This window comes from Cheilinus undulatus, linkage group 2 (genome assembly GCF_018320785.1).
Source record: "Cheilinus undulatus linkage group 2, ASM1832078v1, whole genome shotgun sequence".
Lineage (NCBI taxonomy): Eukaryota > Metazoa > Chordata > Actinopteri > Labriformes > Labridae > Cheilinus > Cheilinus undulatus.
The window spans coordinates 30,776,307-30,798,901 of NC_054866.1; the positions used below are offsets into that span (position 1 = coordinate 30,776,307).

General features: G+C 38.6%; 1 protein-coding gene across 2 annotated transcripts; it reads right to left on the bottom strand.

The window, feature by feature from the left end:
* Positions 1 to 2,989: 2,989 nt before the first annotated feature.
* Positions 2,990 to 17,732, bottom strand: scn3b (sodium channel, voltage-gated, type III, beta). 2 transcript variants are annotated; one of them, XM_041802006.1, is made up of 6 exons: positions 17,034 to 17,732; positions 15,074 to 15,252; positions 14,755 to 14,983; positions 9,011 to 9,149; positions 6,173 to 6,256; positions 2,990 to 3,913 (listed from the first exon to the last, which is right to left on the bottom strand). In XM_041802006.1, the coding sequence occupies exons 1-5, from the start codon at positions 17,086 to 17,088 to the stop codon at positions 6,193 to 6,195; spliced, it is 666 nt and encodes a 221-aa protein (XP_041657940.1). In that variant the 5' UTR covers positions 17,089 to 17,732; the 3' UTR covers positions 2,990 to 3,913; positions 6,173 to 6,192. The 2 variants fall into 2 exon arrangements, with proteins under 2 accessions (XP_041657940.1, XP_041657945.1); XM_041802011.1 differs by lacking the exon at positions 6,173 to 6,256.
* Between the last annotated feature and the right edge of the window lie 4,863 nt (positions 17,733 to 22,595).

The window sequence follows — 22,595 nt, forward strand, 5'->3', positions numbered from 1 at the left end:
CTTTTCCCTCTGTTTACCATTGCTAAATTGAAAGTTGGCCAATAGGTGATGCTAGTGAGTTATCAGTAAAGATGTGAATCCTTAAATGGAAGACAGCTCATTAAAATTTTATGTGGACAGCACATTTAACATTTTAATAGCAAAACCCAGGTCTCTTTAAGAGTTTATAAGGCCACCAAGTCAATTAGGCCATGTTAACACACAGATCCCATAAAGGTATTCACCCTCTTGGATGTTTTAATCTTTTACTGATTTTGAAATCAACCATGGTCAATATGTATGGCTGTTTTAAATAAAAAAAAAAACCCTGGCCTCATCAGACCAAAGAACTTTCATCCACTTGACCATGGAGTCTCCTTCTTGCACAGTCACTCAGTTTGTGAGGACAGCCCAGTCTAGGCAGATTTACACATGTGCCATATTTCTTCCATTTCTTCACGATGGATTTAATGAACTCGGGGGGATATTCAGTGCCTTGGAAATTTATTGGTATCCATCCCCTGACTTTTAATTTTCAATAACATTTTCTCTGACTTGCTTGGAGTGTTCTTTTGTCTTCATGGTGTAATGGTGGCCAGGAATACTACTTTTTACAACATGTTGTGGGACACAGTAAGTGAATTATAAGGTATATGTAGGATAACTTAGAATATGGACAGCACTACAAAATGGCATATTCAGTATATAGATCAATATGTAGGGAGTAGGGTATGATTTCAGACACAGACTCTGTTTGATATCAGTGTCTGAAAGGGCAGATCTTTGCAAATCATCATCAAATATGCAACTATCTCTCATCTGTCATCAGTCCAGCTATAATTTAATAAGCCATGCCTTTTTCCATGTCTGTCCTGGCCTGTCTAGATGTACAGCTTGAGATTTGTGGAGATCAAAAATCATGAGCAGACTGCCCGTGAAAATCACCAAAATGATCCTCCTAAAAGTGATTCCATTTCTGTGGTTGATATATGTGCATTCATCTTCAGAGCCCAGAAATGGAAATAGGAAGGTAGAAGAAGATCAGGAGAAGAACACCCTCTTATCTCCAGCTTTGAAAATCCCCAAACTGTTACACAGAGGGTGGACCTCTCAGCAGAAACAGAGAGGAGTGGGGTAACAGTGGGAAAATACACAGGTGTCATGGCTAACAGAGTGCATACCATCCAAGCTGAGAAAGGGGGAAACCACAGCATAACAATCTCTCACTTTGTAGTCCGTCGATATGTTCCCATCTGTCATAACTCAAATGGTAAAACAGATAGAAGTCAGCTCCAGCAAAGTGACTATTGACCTGCAGTGATCGATAACTTGTGTTTCTGGGTGAATGCGATGTCTGACAGCACACAGAAATAATCAAAAGGCTCGGGCCACAGCCAAATGTTTCATCAACCCAGCTTTCAAAATAGGTAGATTCAATAAATCAATAATATTAAGGTAGTGAGGTATTGCTGCCATCAGCAGTCTGTAAATAGAAATGCCTCTTCTGATTAAAACAATTAGTAAGGGCTTGATTTGATTGACATGCTGAAGAAGAAACTTGATGTTCATTAACCCGCTCTGATGTGATGTCACAAATGTTGACATCATATGCTTTACACTAGGGGGAGACAGAGACCCTGCATAGATGGACGAGCATATTATGTTTGCCATATTATGTTGATATATGATTAAAAGTCAAAATGGAGACAAAAAACTGCAACTTTTTGACATTATGGTGCAAAAAAGATACAGAAAGGCCACAGGCCTTAATGTATGGGGAAAAGCAGCTATTTAGTGGCCTGCTTGGTCAGATATTAATTGGTTTATTCAAGCCTCTCTTTTTCATGTGACACTTTGTGATTCATCATTTCCTTTTCCAAGCAAAGAAAATAAACTCCAACTTAAGAGTGTCGATAGTGAAGGTTTGTGTTGAGGTGTGAGGTGACTTATAATGCTCAGTAGAGCACAGAGGCAGGTGGTGCTGGTGCCTGGTGATTTAATTGAAACGTATATTTGTAGAATGTGGGCCATATTACTGGGTTGTATCCTCAGGGAGGCTCGTTGTAACAATGGAGATGGAGGAGTGAGAGAGAAGAGAAAGTGAAGAGGGGGAGGGTTTCTGAATGGTGATCTCAAAGTCATAATGCCTTATTGTTGTGCTTTTTTACTTGACGGTTTGCCAAATCAATAACCAATTTATGAGAACTTGATGGAAGGATAAGGGTACACTTGTTTATCAAAAAGTGTTTGACCACATATGTGACCTTGATCCAGGTTTCTGGAGGCACTTAATCTTTTCTAGAACACTCTATCCACTTCTGTTTCTACAAAGTATGCTGGGCACATTATATGGTGCACTTTGTGCATAGTAAGAGATGAGCTGTTTTACAGCTGAACCTAAATGAATGCATCCTAACTATTCCAGGGTAAAAATCTTCACCAGGCTTTCTGCCATGCTACAGGCATGCCTGGGTTGCTATAACAACAGCTGCTGCTATATCTGTCACTGCTGTGGGTCACAGCTAGCTAAAAGAGCAATGAAAATCATGTCCCACTGCACGTCCTCTCTCTCATCTGGTCCCTTCACCTTTTCTGTTGTGTTTGTTTGTCTTCCTCAACCTCTCAGGACATCTTTATCTGGACCAGCTCTGCTTCCACTGAAGTCTATTGTACCCTGTACAGTGCTCTGTCAGACTAATCACAAAAAAACGGCACAGCTTTCCTCAACAAAGAGACAACAAAAGTCTTTTAAATTCTTTTCATGAGTGTTAATGAAAGCCATAACAGTTTGAGATACCTTCTTTTTCCTTTCAACTCAACCTCAGCTGGAGCGAGTAAGCTGCAGTGGGTTTTCCTTTTAACATCCTGGTAGAAAACTGCGCCATTTCCATTCCCACATAAACACCAGAATAATAACTTTCCAGTAAACAAAGGATCTTCAACACAAACAGTGAAATGCATTGTGTTTAATAGCTCAAAAGCAGCCCACTCACACAGGGGAGATCTCTAATAGGCAAAGAGCGGTGTGGTATGATTGTATCACACAGTTTAAACATTTCTACAGTGTTAGACTATAGAATTAGGCACACATTTAGTCTCAGCAGTGCTACTGTGAAACAACAGCAACAGTCAAAGCTTCAGAGTAACTTTACTTGATGCACTTTTACATCAGTGCTGACACAGGAACACAAATAAAAGATTCATACAGTATAGGAAAGACCTCAAGGTGAGACAGAGTACCTGGGATAAAGTGACTTCATACAATATCAGTTTCATTACATGGTAGTTGTAAAGATGCAAACAGAAAACAAAGGAATGCACATCCACACAGTATAAAAGCACTAAAATTGTTTTCCATAAAAATACATCAAAAAGATATTGGCCAATACAAATAAAACTGACACAAAATGTCACTGTGGTCTATAAAATCGTAACAAACAAAATGAACACAGTACTACAGTGCCAGTTTAAGTTGTGTATGTAACAGCAGTAGGACAGCATCTTTTTGGGATCTTTTCTGTTTAAAGGTAAAAAAAAAATCACAGAGGCACCACTAACTACAAATTAAATGTTTAGCATTTCTTGACTCTGGCAGGTCCAAATGAAGCAAAGCTGGTTTTATTTGATTATAAGTGCAAAGACAGTGACATTTATTTGTCCTTTCACCTGCTGCATTAGTGAAAGCACTTGATTGCAGATGCCTGGCATGGAGGTATAAAAAAAGAAATGGGAGGAAAAGGAGGAAAATTGAGCACTTGGACATATTTGACTGGTTCTTCACAAGACTCAGTCGATACACAGGGGAGATGTGTTGGCAGGTGTCCCACGTCTGACAGGGAGTTATGATTCCTTCACAGGGACATCGTTGTGGTTCAATCTAGGTCCATTCTTCTTGTTCACATGAGAATGAAGTCCCATTCTGATTGGTTAATACCTGAAAAGATCAGAGATCAATCTTATTCAACAAGCAAAGCAGAACTGTGCAAAGCAGCATATTAAATGTGCAACAAACAAACTCAACATCATCTAATTTCCACAAACAAGTGTGTCCTTAGATATGAGGAACCCTCTTCATATTCATGCAAATGATACATTTTAGATTAACGTTATTCACAGGATATAATTGAAACTGTCACTCTTAGGGATGTAATGATACACCTAACTCACAATTGATTCATATGAGACGATTGGATTTATCACAATCATGTCTCAATTTTATCACTCTTTTTTAAAGAGGTTGTGAGACCCAATTCAGTTTATAAATAAATAATGATGTGTCTGTTTAACACTGGTATCAGCAGTTATCAGCCCTGCTGATAACAATGGCCATTTGCTAATAACGTGGCATGAACAGCCATCAGTAGCCAATGTTTGTCTGTTGTGTCATATAAATTTCAAAATTTCATCTAGTATACCTAAATGCTGAATCAAACTAGAGACTCTTTATGAGGCAGAAGAAGTTGCCTGTTGGACAATTCATGATCTTGTTTTCACAGTCACTATGAAAATGTTAGTATAGGGGGATTGCTTTCTAAATTAAATGATGAAAAATGAAGGTATCAGCTTAATTGCTATTTTAAACATCCATATCAGTATTTGCCTAAATTTTCACCATTTGTGCATCTCAAATTTTGTCTTTTTAAAGAGTCACATCAATACTATCTTCCATCCCAACCAAGCTGGTGTTCAAATTCTGTCTAAACAATCTTGGGTATTTCTGGCACCCCTAAAGGGAAGGATCAACATGCCTTTTCTAGGCTTGTTTCCAGTCTTGCCCTGGACATATGTCCCAAGACTTCTGACGATTGGAAAAATTGTGATTAAGTTTTGGCCATAATCCTGTGAAATTCCTTACTCAAAGTTTATTGGCCAGTAACTTTAATGCTTTCTCTTTTCTTAACTACAGCACCACCATCTTAACGTTGCAAAACAGAAGGATTGGGCCAATTCCATGTCTGTCATCAGACAAATAAGTGTTGTAAAGCTCCAGTCGTTGTGCCCTGTCTGAGAACAGATGGGGCCAATTAGCATCATTTGAGGAGAACAAGGCAGTATCTAGAAGTAGGGTTTGGCTGCAATTGCTGTGGTTGGTGTAGAAATTAGCTTGAAAACAAGACCAAAGAAGTCCAGGTAATTGAACAGAAAGTTTTTCTTTGATAGATCTAGACAGCATTTTTGGAGTTTTATCCAACAACAAGCCCCGCTGTTGCTAAGATACAACACTGCCTTACTAGAGCTGCACATGCCTACTACTTCATTTTGTTTTGTTGCTCTGGCTGGGTGAATGTGACAGACATAACAATTATCCCATCACCTTTGTCCAAGGCCTGCCCTTCCTAAACACTTGGTAAAGGAGGTTTCCCAGATTAATGTTAAATCCCATCAAATTGATATATGAAACAGTCTATCTGGTGTGTCAGGTTACCACTATCTGGCAAATTGGGTTCATAATGCTTGGATGGCAATGCATAGGATTTTCAGTGCCCCAAGTGTCCCCAAATGCAAGTTTTGATTCCATCCACTATATAAGCGGTATAGACCGGGAAGTGAACCAGGGACCAAGGAGTAAACCAGAGACCTTCTTGCTGTGAGGCAACAGCACTAACCCCTGCGCCGCTGTACAGCCCCCAAGTTTTGATTCATGTGTCTTAAAAATTGGGACATTACAGCTTTATTTAATGTTTCCATTTATGACAACAATCCTTAAAACACTAAAGCAAAGGGGTTTTCGTGGCTTTTGGGCTCATTCCATGCTTAACATATTGTGTTTTGGTGTCTAGAGCTTCACAGGGGGATGCCAATTTTTCAAGGTAGTTGGCAAATCAGTTTAAAGCGTCAAGATTGTCTAACTGTATCATGAGGTATCGATACATCCCTAGTTTTTTCTTCTTGCCCATAATTACGCTTTTCTCACAGGACACACTATGATTAAAACAGTAACATAAATAATACACTAACATTCTGTATGATTAATACTTGACAGTGAAAGCGACAGTACATTAAATGGCGAGTGAACAGTAGACAAAGTCCAAATGGCAGGACTTACATCTCTTACAATACACTGAACAAGGATGAGCACAATGTGGATATTGAAGCATCATGACTCAACTGCAGACCTGCAAAGATATGACTTATAAAGGTAGAAACAATGAGCTGAAAGTGAGTAGGATGATTTCGACCACATGTAAAATACCGTGTAACTGACAACCACTTTCACTGGGTAACAGGAGCGGCGGGTTTTGCTTTCTGCTCAGAGGGAATGGCTAGGTAGTTTGTCCTGTAGATTGGCAAAAAAGCAGAGGAGGGTCTAAGAGCTGGCAGTATAGTCCTCTTCACTGTTGTGTGAAAGCAAGACAAGTGCTAGTTAAGGCTATTACATTACTCACTGCAGTGGAACATGAATTAATTTCCCTCAGTTTAGGACTGTTAGGCTTTCTGCATTAATATTTGCTCCTGAATGCTGATTCCACCACTATGAAAGCCCTCGAGGCCAAACTGTTTACTTCACAGGCACCACAACAAGAAGACATGACACTCTTCTAGCGACGTTCTTTGTTAAAAAACCTCAAAACCCTCATTAAAATACACATCAAATACAATTGTACAGAAGCTTGGTAGACAAGCCAAATTCATTGTAGAGTGAGGGCTTTTGTGTCTCTGTCAGCACATTTGAAACAAAGCCTCATTTTGTGCCTGTGACAGATCATCATTTTCTGATGCTGCATTTTATCTTGTCCCTCAGTGAGATGGCTGATACAATCAGAGCCAGCAGAGTATCACAAATTCTAATCTCAAAATGTGGACGTGCACATGCACAAAGTCCAGCTAGTCAAAAGATTACCACAAAGCTGCCCATCTCAGCGGCTGCAAGGATGTGGTGTCGTACAGGTCATTCACACCCGCAGCCATGACTCATTAACCTTTTCGGCGGCAGAAAGTGACGAAGTTCACAGAGCAATACACATTCAATAAGCTAAGAGTTAACTTAATGTGAACTTGTGCGTCACACCCTGGATCAATAAACTTTACCTCAAAGCTCAGGGCAAAGGGAGATTTATTCTCTGCTGTTGCAGCAATGTACAATCCATGGACATTTTGTATTGATTTAGAGGTCCTTATTTACCTTGTTTTTTCCTTATACAAATGTCTGATATTTAATTGCATGTCCGGTAACGTGTTACCCACAAAACTGCCATTACTTTTTTAATAATTGTGGATACTCTAAAACAAGAATTCTCCATAGAAGACACTATTATGAAATCTACAGTATACTGCTGTTAAGCAGGGATCTTACAGACATTTAACTGTTTTCTTGAGCCAAATAGTACATTGATATTGCTTTTTTTTGACTTGATAACAATACAAACTTGGAATTATTAAGTCATATTTACCAAAATTCATTTGAATATATAGACCTGATGCATATTCACCATTCTTAATTGAAAATGTTAAGACATGACCAGGCAACCATTAAATATTGGCCTCTTAATTTCTTTTATCAAGATATCAATCACCTCTAGTGTTCATTACCAAAATGAAATGTAACTGCTTGGTTGCATTACTTGTTCTTCCTTGCACTACTCTCATCATATTTGTTTAGTTTTGGTTATACAGATGACAACAAAATTACCCCAGCAAAATGGAGACACAACTGACTATTATCATCGCACTTTTTTAAATCATTTTGTTTCTGTGTGCAAAGTAAAATAATGTATGCATCCAAAATATAACTACAACATTTAGAAAAGATGTGTTAAAAATGACTTGCTCTGTTTAACAGCAAGGGGGAAATACTGAAATTTTCATAGGGGTGCTAATAATTTTATCCTTATTTGTACATCAATCTGGTTACATATTTATTTCACATATTTCCACTGCCTTTCATTGAACTATGATCACTTTCCCCATTCAGTATTTGCTCTAGTTCCATAGCTAAATGTCCCTTAGATTTGTACTTTGGGGTCAAACAAAGTCTTAAATTTAATATATAACTGAACTGGGTGGCTGTTTAAGTAACACCATGTGCTAGGTTCTATTAATTTGTATTCAGAATAAATTCATGTACTTTTGCTGCCATTAACTGAAGGAGAAAGTATTCTTTGAACATAAAATACGGGGCCATTAACAATTCAAATAAATAAGTAGATAAATAAATGGAGATTTCTGTAGAGAAAATTTTGCTCTACTAAGAATCAAAACCAAATTAACTAGTGTTTAAAGAACACTCTGGAGGATATTGTTGGGACTTTGGCCTATGAAACAAGTAAAAAAAAAAGTGGTAGGGTTTTCTGCTACAATGTCTGTCTATTCAAAAAATATACATTGTGTTGTACTTTGTCTTTGTGCGCCACTACAAGAATCAGATTGGGATTTCAGATTAATGGTCTTCAGCACCACAATAACAGTATCAGCACATGTGCCATGAGTATCTGTAATTGCTCTGTCGGGGACAGAAATTGCCTGCTCAAAAGTTGTCAGCCTGGATCGACTGGCCTCGTCAACATGCCGCGATCTTGAGGGAGCTGACTGTACAGGGGCATTCAGGGCTTTGTCAGTGCTGACAAGGTGACGCAAAAAGCTGGTTTCTGATGGAGCAGCAAAATCCTCTGAGGATGTAAAAAAGGTTGTTAAGAATGAAGGAGCAGTCAGCAGAGCTTACAATTATTCAGTGCTGTCGGGCAGTCTAAGTGAAAAGACAGATTACGGCTGCAAGAGGGTTAGACTCTAAAGCAGTTTAGACTCAATTACTTCTCTGTCCGTCTCTCACTGTTTACCTGTCCAACCCTTTCCCTTCCACTCTCTCCTGTTCTCTCTATCTCCTGAAGTCTCTTAAATTGCCTTGTCTGAGGTGCTTCTGAGATTTCAAATTACAACCATTTAGTCTCCAAAAACTCAGGTACACACAAACAACACTTTCACTTTTTTGACGGACACAAACTTGGTTAGAGTCTAATAGATAACAGAGTGTATCTGGACATCCCTTATTTACACTTATCTGTGCTGTGTATCTGTAAGCTTGAGAGGGACTCACGCTGTGTCCTGGGCTTGCTCGTCTGATTTGGAGATCTTTCTGTAGCAGTAGATCATTTCCACCAGCAGCCAGAAGGTCAAGAACACCAGCAGCACATACATCATGATCTCAGAGTAGAGCGCTGTGGGGTCTGGACTGGCTGTGGAGCAAAAACAGTGGGGAGGGAACATGTTTTATTCAAAAAATGTACAAACTTTGAAACGTTTTTGGTTTGTGTCCACAGGTTTAAGGAAGTATGCTTAGCTTGTCCATGTGCAACAATGCTGACCCACAATCACCTGTCAGTCAATTATTGAAGGCTATGTGGTATTCTCCCACACTTTCTACTCAGTATGTTCAATAGTCACTGTGGCAGGGTGCAGCTGAACTCTAAGCAGAGTAAACACATGTTTTCTGGTGGACAACTTGTCCTAGAACAAACTTTGAAAATGATGTACAAACTTTATCGCATACAGAGCAATATGACTATAACTTTAGCAGAATGCAAACTGAGTCTGTGGAGAGTTAAAGGTGCCCTGTAGAGTTTTAGTAAAGACAAATAAATCTATGTTTGAAAAAAGTATGTTTTAAAATAATATTTAAGGAGTATCTGTAGGGTGTTACGATGATTCAAATACGTGGATTGTTTATGTATTTCTTGGCTGCCTTCTTCTTCACTTTTGCTGGATTGTTTGTTATTCTGGCACCAATACAGCTGCAAGTGCCTGAAACAGCATGAAACCAACTGCAGAATATGATTCACAACAACCATATATCATATATTTAATCTCCTTTTTCCTTCAAACTAAGGATTTAAAAATTATATAATGCTCTATACAACTACACGTGTTTGAAATCTCTACAGAGCACCTTCAGAAGTTCAAAAAGATGAATATGTAAGGTCACAGTGGTTCTCAGTATGACACATTTTTGGTTTGAAGCGTACAAATGTTTAAGACTGATAACATGAAGTCCTTATGAACATTTAAACAGAACTTTCAGTGTAAATGATAGGGAACAAATCACAGTCCTTCAAATTAAGAGTTGCATTGCTTTAGCAATTTTGAGGACATTGCCTTGAAATGATCTGTACAGACAAGAAATTATACTTTCAGACCCAGCAAGATGTTTTTAGACAGTTATTCAATCCAAAGTTATCAGGCTGTGTGTTTTCAAAGTCAGGGAGATGTGTTCTCATATGTGTCCTCACCTGTAAGTATTTAAAGATATCCTGATGTGGCATGGCATATTTGCCCTTAAGTATGTTTTTCTTAAAGGGGACATATTTTACCCTTTTAGGACAAGTTTATATTGAACTCAGATGTCCCCAAAACATGCCTGTGACGTTTGTTGCTGAAAAAAAACACCCTAGTATTGGACATTTGCATGTCTTAAAAAAACCCTCTGTTTCAGCTCTTCTCAGAATGAGACATTTCTGTGTCTGTGGCTTTAAATGATAATGAGCTATCTGACTCCACCCCTGACCACACCCCTCTCAGGAAATGAGTGTAATAATGTTAATGTCCTGATGTTACAGACACTTTTATCCAAAGTTAAGGACCTTATTGAGATTCGAACCATCTATCTCCCAGACCAAGGTCAGCAGGGTAACCCACTGAGCAGCTGCCAGCATGTCAGCTGGCTCAGGAGAGGAGGGTGGAACTTTCTTCCAAGCAGGGAGGGCAAACCAAACCTGGGGGCAATGCTAACTCCCCACATGAGGCCATGACGGGAAAATCTGAGAACAGGTTGTTTCAGCACACATTTTCTGAAAGGTGGAGAAAGAGAGGACGGAAGGGAATGGATTTTTCTGGTATTTCAGGGGACTGTGGACAGGCCAGGGGCACATATTTTTGTTAGAAAAACGTGAAAAGTGATTTTTGCATAATATGTCCCCTTTAAGTTAAAATTTGGGTACAGATTAAGTTGGTTGAAAACATAATTCTTTCATACAGATTACAACTAATCATGATTTGCACAACTGAAATAACAAACATGATTAATCCCACTGTTTGCATAGCATTTGAGGGAATTCACACTGCTTTCTCTCTGAATTTGGGGAGGGATTTGTCTCATTGCACAGTCAGGTGTGTTTTTTGACTGATTTGACCTGATTAGTACCAAGTGTGTGAAGCTTAGATTTTACCCCTAGGCTCTAGCACTCTGTTCTGACGCAACATCAGAGATAGTGAGAGTTTCTCTCTGTGGTTTCTCGTGTCATGCTGGGGTGTGATTCTTCAAAAGCACCACTGAAACATTGATATGTAATTTGCTTATCTTTTGCAGCTTATTTATGAATTCTGTTTTTTTTTTTTTTTTTTCTGGCCTTTGAGTCTCGAGAAAATAAGATAAAGGCTTGGCCCATATTCATAAATACTAAAAATGCTCTCAGAGAGCTCAAACTAGAAGATTTTTGGGCACTCACAACAGCACCATGTAGACTAAACAACTAAAATCTTGATCCGTCTTAGCTGACAGCCTGGCCACACTCTCAGCCACTCATACTGACATCATCACAGTCTCCACCACTGTGTGGGAGTTCACAGGTCATCTGGGGGGCTGGTCAAAGAGTGTGAATCATAGCTACAACAGAAGCATCCTGTGTGGTTCTAGCAGTCCTATGCTCTGAAAAGAAAAAAAAATAGTTATGGAGTTGTCCTGATGTATAAAGAGGGCGATAATATGAACCAGCTCTCCTACAGATAGAACTTTAGGTATGAATGTGACAACCAGTTAACCTTGCAAATATTTACAACTTCACTGTATTTACACATAAAACCCTATATGGAGATAAAGTGGGGAGTCATATATTGTCACTCTGGTAAATGATGATACAAAGATAAGGAGAAATTCTCTCCTGTTGGCAGGAATCAGGACACAAGTTGTTAACATCAGGTCATGGTGTCAAACTAGATGATGATGCAAGAAAAATTCTGGCCTGCTAAGTCTTGTCGAATAGTAGTTGTGGGACTTGGACAGGTAATTGATTATGTCACACTTAAAGATCATTCTTTATCCCTGAAGAGCTGCGATAATGCAGTTGGCCCAAAATCGGGCTGATTTCTTGTGGTCTGAGATGTCCTTAACTTGGCTAAATTTCCTAGTCAGGACTACTCACTCCACACATTTTTTTCAGGAGCTGTGATTTTTTGATTGGTTGTTCTAAAACTGTAATTCTTAGGTGATACTCTTTTTGAACTTCAGAAGCTTTACGAATATTTCCTCTGGTGGCCATTGTGTCTTGTCTACAAAGTGTTTCCTTAGTCCAGCACAAATCTAGTTTCTAGTCAGCTCCTCAGCAGCTATATAATCCTGGCTTGTAATCTTTCTTTGTCCCCCCACAGCCCCTATTTATTTGCAAGCTGTTATACTTGTAAGATAACACTGAGATACCCTGTGTTCACAATAGTGTTCCACTTCTACTCAGCCTGGCAAAATAAGATGTCTATATATTCAATTGCATATTGTAAAACCACAGTTGGGCTTTAGAAAGAACTGTAGACTTCATCTGTAACTTACAGGTAGAAAGCAAGATTTTTACGGCAGGAGCATGATCATAGCAGCAAGTGTAAGTTCAAGATTGTTTCAATGCACACAAGGACATTTGATAACTGCTTTTTGTTATATGTTAAAATATATGGACCCAACTTTGATTTTTCATATTTCTGAATCATTATGAGCCACTGTGAACCACTGTGCCACTGAGCATGTACCAAATTCCATAAAGCCTACTGAGTCGACAGTTGATGTCTTTCACCGATATGTTTTGGCAGCCACTGCAAATGAGGCTATTAGTGAAAGATAATCCCTCAGATGGAAGAGCAGAGATATGTTGGCTGTAAACTAATCCATTTCACTTCTATGGACAGCATTACTGTAACATGACTCCTGAGATGTAAGGTATGGTACGCTGCCTGATGGCTTTATGAAACTTGACACTTCAGTTGCATGAGATATGAAAGAGAAGCCTCTATGTATATATATATAAAAAAAAACAGTAGTATATTTTCAAAAGTTGCACTTCGGAGGATCATCAGATTGAATTGGCTCACTTATTTTTCTACATACTAGCCAGTACTTGGTTTAGCTGTAGCCTCTGAGAGTGAACTATATACCACTTGCAAGCAGATAAAAATAATGTAAGGTTAAAGATATGGGAAGATTAAGTAGATATACAATATATACAATGTGTATATTCAATCCAGATGGAAAATGATACATTCAGCAGGCCAAGCATTCAGGAGGCAGAATACATTACCCCTTATTAAAGACAGAAAAAGAAGTTGGATTGAATTAACCCCTTCACTGACAACAGAAGAAAGCTTCAATGTACAAAAACAGGACAACAAACAAAACACAGTTATTGCTCAGTACACAGACAGCAAAAGGAGAGAAGGAGAGTGATGTTAGTGGCAGACTACCCTCACCCTAATGCATCAAATTGTGGAAGCAATAAAAGGAAATACATATAAAATTAAAAACAACTATGAAACATTGAGGGAGGAGCACAAAGAGAGCACTCAGGACAAAGAAGATAACACTGCACAGACAAGGGTTTCTACCATGTGGGTTTGTACACTAACACACTTGTACAGACTGCAGCTCTTATTGTGAACATATTAAAAGGTTTAACATTTGGTGGACTGAATATCAATTGAGCAAAAATCAAATATAGCTAATACTAACATATTGTGTTTGCTTCCTAAAAAAACTGAAGTTAAATTGCCTCTGGGTTTGTTCAGGTCTGTGTTTACACCCTGCAGTTCTTTAAGGATGTTCCATATGCCACTCTTAGGCTTAAACATGTTTCATAAATGATTTTGATCCAACCATTAGCCCTGGCACCACTTAGAGAAAAGGAGATGGCCTATCCACTCAGACACTGCGTCTGCAGTCATTTAAACCAAGAGCCATCACAAGAATACAATCAAACTGACAGAAAATACATTTTTTGCCTAAAAAGAAACTCAAAAATCAACTTTGAAATGTGTATCAATCACTTGACAGTGATGACGGAATCTTGTCAGATGTATATCAACGCATCTTACAGATACTTTCCTATTTAATGGAAAGGACGGGCAGTGAGAGTGTATAAAAGGGGGGCTGATGGACATAAGAGGTGTCTGAAAATCTGTTGCAAATTCACAGTCACATTTCAACAGAATGGTTAGGCCGTTAATGTTCAAAATGTAGCAATATTTTGATGAAATGATCAGTTCTACTATCTTGCACCTTCATGTGAATTTATTTTGGTTTTACTTATTTATGAGCATGCTTGTTTACATTAATAACTTCAGCCGCTATTGCAGGAAAATGCTTTTTACAGGCTAAAACTGAGGAGTTGTCATTAAAACTACAGCTGTGAAACACTGCTGGATCACTTCTAAGAGCTTGCTTTATACGGATTAAACACTTGCTAAGGCATTGTACAATCTTGCCTTCTTGATTTTTTAATATTTAGACATAATATTGCTCATGCCATTAGTTAAACAGAGTGTTAAAACAACTAGGGGTGAGATTTAAAGTGTGGATCTTCTCAGACTGATGTCTATTTTTAGTCATCACAGAGCATACCATCGCCTGAAAGCATTCAGTGTTTAAGAGCTGAATATCTAATATTCAGCTCTGGAAAAAAAAAAAAAACTGTTAAACTGATTCATGTCAACACAAAATCCCAGAATGGCTTAACACTGAGCTGTACACTAATATTAGCAACCAAGCACCTAGAAGAATTATATTTAAGAGAGAAAAAGTATGAGCCGCACCTTGCTTTATCACCTTTAAGTTGATGTCCCTGACGAAGAACACGGTTGGAGTGAAGAAGTCAAATTGAAACTCACGAAACACATGGCACTCATAGACACCGCTGTCATTGTAGGTGATATTATGGATTTGAATGGAGACATCTTGTAGATCTTGGCTACCGTTCCAGCTCACACGACCTTTAAATGGTCCGTCCACCTCCTGCGGAGCATCATCCTCAAACTTGAATATCTAGGTAAAAAAAAAGCAGGCAGGTAGGTCTATGGTATGAACACACACACCAAATGTCAACTACAATACAAAAATGAAACTGGGACCTACATGAGTTTTGTCGAATGGCATGTATTCTTCTTTGTTTGGCATGTAGAACCAATCCACACGTGTCTTTGCTTTGATCTCCTCTCGCTTCAAGCAGGCGATGCAGGTCAACTTCATAGACTTCCCCAGGACTGCTTCTGTGCCCGACGGGACATCGACACATACTGGCTGACTAAGATGGACTGGAAGAGCAAAGATACGTTTGAACATTTGAACTCAACAGCTAGACTGGGAAATAAAGTTTTAAGAAACAAACAGTTATGATTACAAATCTGTTCTTCATCATTTTTATTTTCAAAGAAAAAGAACAATGGAAACAAAAAGAAGTCCATTTCAAGGTACTGAGGTGGTAAAAAACAGCAGGGAGTAAAAATAAATAGCATCAGGAGAGAAGTACATAAGAAAGTAATACTAAGGGTTTTTGCTTTAGGAGGTAAAAACAAAAAGTGTCAGTGTGGGTCAAGAAAGGTTTTTCTTTTACAAATGAAATCACAGCCATCTATTGTACAGTACAAAGTGACAGGTGAGCCTATCAAGTATTGTTGATAATGACATAAAGACATTAGATCTTTCAGTCAAGATGTGGTTGGCTGCAGATTAGGGCGTTTTCTCTGTTACTCAGAAACATCTATGAGAAATAAGTGAGGCAAATGCAACAGCATAAAGGTTACTTTGAAAGGTAGGTGGGCATTATAATGACAAAAAAAAAACAGTACATCCAAAAATATTTGCCTACATTTGAAGAAAATCTGAACACGTTTTTTTTTTAGATAGACCACATACCTACTGTACTACTGTACTGTCCCACTGTAATTTCTAATTTTGCAGATGGTGCAATATTTCTTTGACCTGAAATGTTTACAAATACCAGTTTTTAACACATGTAAAATGGTCCATGTAAAAAGGACTGTGAACCCCTGTTTTACAACGTACTGAAACTCTTACATATATTTTAATTTTCTTTACAATATAAACTTTTGTTTATGTAGATTTTGGAAGTGTTTATCAATCTGCCAAGGTTTTTCTTCAGTACATGCATCTTCAGTTGCTGTAAGAACAGTCGCATACACCACCAAAGGCCCAACATTTATCTATAACCATAAAATCAGGACCCATTCTTTCTCACTGAGGTCATCGGCTCTGTCCCTCTGCACTTACATTAAAACCTACACGGAGCCAGATGCAAGACTCAGTAGGCGTTAAAAAGACATAAATTCAATTATTCAGCTCTGTGAGCACTGGAGAGGCTTGAGTCACAGTACTGAAGGCAAATCCAAGATCATCCACGCCAGTGAGCACTAATGATGGCCTCTACCCATTAGTATTAGACATCAGGGAGGAATAAATGAGAGGGAGAGAGTGGGGAAGTGTAGGAGGTGGACAGCAAAGAGGAATAATGGACTGATAAATAAATAGGAAAGAATAATAAGTGGAAGGCAGGAAGCTGCTGGTTACATGATGGGTTTATAAACACAAAGGCTCCTTTCAGAATGCACTGAGGCATCACTCTTGGAGAGCTCGCCACATGGATGTTTTTGTGCAACTGTTCTGTGCTGGGTCCAGTGTGCTTATATAACCTTAAGGCCCCTCTGGGAAAACAGTGACAACATTGATTCCATCTGATTTTTCTTTTAAACTGAGTTCATGCAAACACATGGGGAAGACATGGAAATAGGGCAGAGGAGAAGGGATACAGAGGGAGTAGAGAAAGGGGGAAATAAAAAAAGAGCTTAACTCTTGAGTCATCTGTTCAATGCATAGATTAATTTGGCCAGAGTGCTGACACTGAGCTGTGGAGTTGCACTGTGCAGACGTCAGTGAGTTTTACAGCCATCTGGAAGGTTCAAAATCTGTTAACCAGGCCCCTGATTATGCGCCTCTATGGGATGGATAAAAACAGAATGGGGAATGCAACAATCACAAGCAGATAGGATATTTGAGACTCTTGCACTGTAATACTTACCAATAAAAATAAAAAATACCAAAGTTTGCAGATGAACTCTGGTTGGAGTTACCATATTAAGCTCTTTCTGGAGCGGCTGTTGCGAAGCGTCCCTTTAAAATACCTCTGTTTGGAGTAAAAACCCTTGGAGAAGTTGGTAAAGTTGTAGAGATGACTTCAGGACCAAGGACAGCGCCTCTTTCCGGAAGACGCGCGTGCAGATTTAACTCCACTCCTCACCTCAAATCCACACAAAACTATATCACCAAAGCAGGATTTTAAACCGCCAAATGTTTGAAAATAGTTGTGGAACAAGGCTGTAAAACCTTTACGAGACGAGCAAGGAAATTTCTAGCAACCACAGACACACTGTCATCGTCTATCTACAAAGAACTAACTTCATTGTTCCGTTCAGACGGTAAAACAAGACCGTGATAAGAGGAATACAACAGACCTTATGTCCCGCATGCACTGCTTCAGTCCAGAACAATCCAGAAAAAAACGGGAGTTGCAAAAAAATAACGCGATAGGAAAGTACCTGTGGATTCTCTCAAAAAGAAGCCGTGTGGAGTCTCACTATTTTCGAAACGTGGAGCCTATTTAAGCCGCCAACAGCAGACAACAGAAACAACAGTTTTCTAGTTTCACCTCTCAGAGAGAAGAAGAATTGATTGTTAAAAGTCTGTTTCCTCTATTTAGGATGAATGATGACATTTCCCGGTCGCGGCTCACTGCCTTTGTTTCCAGCACTCACTTATTGGCAGTGGAGCACCGGCTTCGATGCGCATGTGCGAGTCACTCCCTCCCACACTACAATGTGCTTGAACGTATTACTGTCATTATGGGAGGCCTAATCAAGCCATCACTGCAGCCTGTTCTCTGCTGTATGTATGAGAAAAACAGAAAGCACAGCACATCATCATAGCAGACAAAAAAAAAAAAAAACAAACAATTTCAAGCCACGATAGAACAATTATAAAAAAATGTTGGTCATGTTATATAATCTATTTTAACAGCTATTGACAGAACTCACTAATTTTGTGGACATTTCATTGGCACTATTCCTACTTTCTTCTCTTACAAAGCCTTATTTAGAGTTTTTTTCAGCAGTGTAAAAAGTCACGCAGGCTTATAACATCTGACTGAAAAAAGCAGCTTAGATTTTGTGCAAAAACGCAAAAATCTTCATTTATCTATGCATAGAAGCCCAATAAAGAATGCCTGGATTGTACTATTAAATTCTGAAATGCAAAGCACAAACACAGACTGATCTGTATCTTTGCCTTGCAGCAGTAATGTAGCAGATAAATACTGTGCTGGATCCAGCCCACTAATCTAGTGATCTGCTATTCCCTGGAGTTCAGCCTTAGAAAAGTCTGACCTTTTCTTGCAATTCTCCGTGTATATGTGGCTCCAAACTTTCACATCCTGCATGACTGCACTCCAGTAACAGTCACCTTGTTCTTCTCTTCTCTTACTCCCCAGTCTTTTACTGATTTAAGTATAAAGGATGCCAAATAGAAGGGAGGAAAGGAGAATAAATTCTTGAGTTAATTGCTGTGAATGAACCCCTTATTGAGGTGGTTAAAGACTGCAGCCTTATTTCTGTCCATCACACCACCACAGGCTGCAGCAGAGAGGACTGAAGTGACTGTTAAGCAGTGTAATTATGTCACCTTTACTTCTCTCCCACTGAAAATGCAGTGATTTGAATCTCTTGGAAAGGCTGTAGGATGTGATGAGAAAGCAAAACAAGCCAGAAGATTAACTGTGCTTTTAGCTTTTCCCACTTATTTAGAAGTTCAGCTCATCCATTATGTATGTAGACATCTCTTTCTTGTCTAGCCTATTCAAGCCCTGTATGTTCCCTGACAATCACTTTTTAAAACACATTACAAATTATGAATAATATGCCACAACACTCAGGTTTTTGTCTAACAGAAAAAAAGCTGAGATTTTTAATATTTCAAAGAATGTATATCAGTTTAGTCATTATTATAGACACATTAAGCATGAGCCATATTAGATGGACATCCTAATATCTATATTTTAATCTGTGTTGATTTTATTTTGTTTCCAAGACTTCCAGAAGGAGATCAAGATTACTTTGGTGTGTAATATTGTGATTCACCTCCTCTGTGACACAACAAGAAAGAAAAAGATTGAGATCGACACCCATGGCACGACATCCACTCATCTAAAATAGCCACAATAATCTGACATTTGACATCACCATGTTTTTAATCTTGCCGCCCTTGTTTTGGGGGAAATGCAGGATTATTCCCAAGAAGATTCCACTTTAAGGTTTCCACTGTAGTTCTCCTTTGTTTCTTTCCTGTATCTATCTGTAAAAAATCTAAATGTATTGTCAGGTGAGCACTGTACAACACTGCAAACTGCTGGAGGACTGAGTCTACAGGTTTTTAAGCCAGAATGCTTCGTTTTTGGAGCAGACTTAAATAACAAAACAAGCACAGAGGCAGCTGAGTGCACTCTTGTGTTGCTGTCAGTATGAACAGTAGGCTGGCGCTTTGAGAAGCAGGACTAAATATGGCAGGCCTGGTTGAACCACATCCGGCAGATAGGGAAACCATAGCAACAGTAACGTAGTGCCATGGTGACTACAGGAGGCCTGCTTAGCGACAGCCTGCAGACTCTGGGAGACAGCAGGAAGCCACAAGCTACCTCTCTCTCTTTTTTTTCACAGACGTCAAATGTGTTTGAGTTAATAAACGAACTGTTTTTTTACTCTTGTATATTTAGGTCTGAGGGCTTTTGTGTGGTTCAATTCCCAGCATTAACGAGCTGTTTACATACTGTAAGAGAACGAGACATTTCGGCATCTGTGCTTATAAAAAAGTAGGTCACAGAGACTAGTACGTGTTTGCTCATACTATATGTACTGTATACATGTATGTGCAGGCCCCTCGAGGATGCACAGCAGAGAGGAGATTTCTAAGGATTTGGAAGGATTTCAAGATTATAGCATGATTACCACTGACACCCATGGATGTAACATGTTGGGAAACCATGATATAAATCTCATGTGCAGCTTGCTCGAATACCGCTTAATGCTGAGTGGAAAGACAGGACAGGCTTCACTTATCTCTCAAAACATCTATAATCTATATTCCCTTTGCACTTTTGAACTGTGTGTTTGTTCATGGGCTCAGAGTGCTGTGCATGCTGCAAAGCATTCACAGTGTATGTTTTGCTCACTTTCTTGGCACACTTCTCCTTCTTCAAAAATCAGCTGATTCAAAACCATTAAAATTAGGACAAGCCTGCATCGAGGTCATTCAAACTTTCTGAAATATTCAGTGATTTTCAAAAAAAGTTGGGACTATTGAAACAGTTAGAATGTTCAAAACAGGTATATTGTTACATTTTTTTCAACCTAATTCAAACCCTTCAAACTAATTCATACATCAGGTTAAGCCTGCCCCACACATAAAGATTTTTGTAAATTTAATGAAGTGTTTCTGTCATGATTCAGGTTTTGATTTATTATGTTCCTGAGTTTTTCAGTGTTTATTCTGTGTGTTTTGTGTTTCTAGTTTTATATTGTATTTAGGTTTTGTGTGTTATTGTCCCAGTTGCTTCTAGTGTTTTCTGTTATATATCCTCCTGTTTCCTTCGAGCTTTCCTAGGTCATACTTTTGGTGTTTAGTTTAGTTTCCTAGGTGTTTCCTGTAGCCCTTGTGTTTCTGTGTATTTTGAGCTCTATGTTATATCATGTTTCTAGTGTTTAGGTGATAACTATTTGTGTTTCATTATTTCTTGTATAGTTCTAATGTGTTTTGTTAATCCTTGTTCCTCCCTTTGTTTAAGTTTCCCTCCTTGTGTTGTGTCCTTTGTATTCCCTTTGGTTGTTAGTTTGTTACCTTTGTATCCTCCTGTGTTTTCAGTGCTTCCTTAGTTGTAGTTCTAGTGTATTGATTTGTCTTTCAGTCCTTGTGCATTTCTTGGTACTGTCTTTTGAAATGTTCCATGTTTCCTGTTTTATTTTGTAGTTGCCTTCCCTTGTGTGTGTTTTCAGTTTTTCTTCATGCCTCAGTTTCCCTCCATTGTGATTACCCTCACTAGTTTCACCTGTGTCTTGTTACCCTATCCTGTCTCTTCTTGTGCAATCACTCCCTGTGTATTTAGATTCTGTGTTTCTCCCTGTCCTTGGTCAGTTCGCCTCTTCTGTCTAGTTACTCCTAGTGATTCTCCTCGTGCCTCCTGTAGTTTCTTGCTTTTTATGGACTTTGAGTTTTGGTTTTCCTGGATTTATTTTAAGTTCTTTTGTTTTTTTAATGAAGTCTTTTGAGTTATCTGCATTTGGGTCCTTTGCCTTCTGTTTTTGGATTTTTGCCTTTGTGACACTTTTGGTGGTGACTCCCCAGATGGTGACGAATAATCACTAATTTTAATGTTTTGTTCGTATAGTATGTGGTGTAGAATGAGAGGACTGTCAGTCTCGACCTGGTCTGGTCTATTGAAACACCTAATCTGGGGCAGTCAAATGTGACTTTACAGTGACAAAGCCACTGAGGTTAGCTGTTTGCTACATGCCAAGTCCATTGTGGTTGCAATTTCAGTCCGACTCCCTCATTTGTCAGTTTGTCTGTGTTACAGTACATGTTCACTTGTTTTGTTACCATAAATCAACAAGTTGCTCCTTCCTGTCTTATGTACAGTGCTTAACAAATTTATTAGACCACCCTAACCCTAACCAAAGTAAGGTTTATGCCACAGCTGCCCTAAATTAACAGCATTGGTAATTACTAAAATCATTTTTATGTTTCTGCAATGGTTAATACACCAATATGTAGAAGCTCTTTACACCAGATGATATTTTTAATGCTAAAATATCATTATTATTGTTATCCATGAATTTTCAAATTTACTGATTTACAAAAAAACTGAAAAAACAGTAAAGCACATTAATATTTCTTGATTAATATGTCAAATTATAGTCATTTACTTGCATTCCTGAACAGAAAAAATGAGTTTTAGTGGTTGAAAGTTATGCTTGATTCATTTCTGATTTCTCAGAGAAGCCCAGTGAGCCGGCTCTAATTTGAGTGAATTCAGTTTGAAATTCCTCATTCCTGTTCAAAATGGTAAAACATGGAGAGCTCACTGAAAATGAAACAGTCTGCATTAAAGCACTTCATGATGCTGGATGGTCTCTGAGACAAATATGACAGGTGGTCTAATAAATTTGTTAAGCACTGTACATCTGACTTTTTGCATCATGTTTACTACCATTGCCATGGCTATGTTTTCCTTCTTCAGATAGCTTTTTTCCCTGATTTCTTACTGCGCCTTTCAATGCTTGTGTCTGCTTGGTTGTTGTTGGTGCTCACCACACACATTAGGATTTTTGCTTGTAAATATTTAACATGTTTAATATTTTCAGTCTGTGTGTAGTGTTCTTCATATCATTCAACGTTTCTTTACAGTTTAATCTTGTTTTTCAGGCTTCAACTCATTCTCCATTCATACAGTGAGGCATGGAATCCTTACAGTGGAGAGGCTCATGTGAGTAACCAGGAAAATTGACGAAAAAAATTGTGACTAAACCACAAATAAAAC

Bases quoted from the DNA above. Each gene is read 5' to 3' on its own strand.
- scn3b (XM_041802006.1), bottom strand. From the start codon at position 17,088: ATGGTAACTCCAACCAGAGTTCATCTGCAAACTTTGGTATTTTTTATT. The intron at 14,984-15,073 runs GTAGGTCCCAGT...TTTTTTACCTAG, and splicing joins TGCCATTCGACAAAACTCAT to ATATTCAAGTTTGAGGATGA. The intron at 6,257-9,010 runs GTGAGTCCCTCT...GCCAATCTACAG, and splicing joins GAGCAAGCCCAGGACACAGC to GACAAACTACCTAGCCATTC.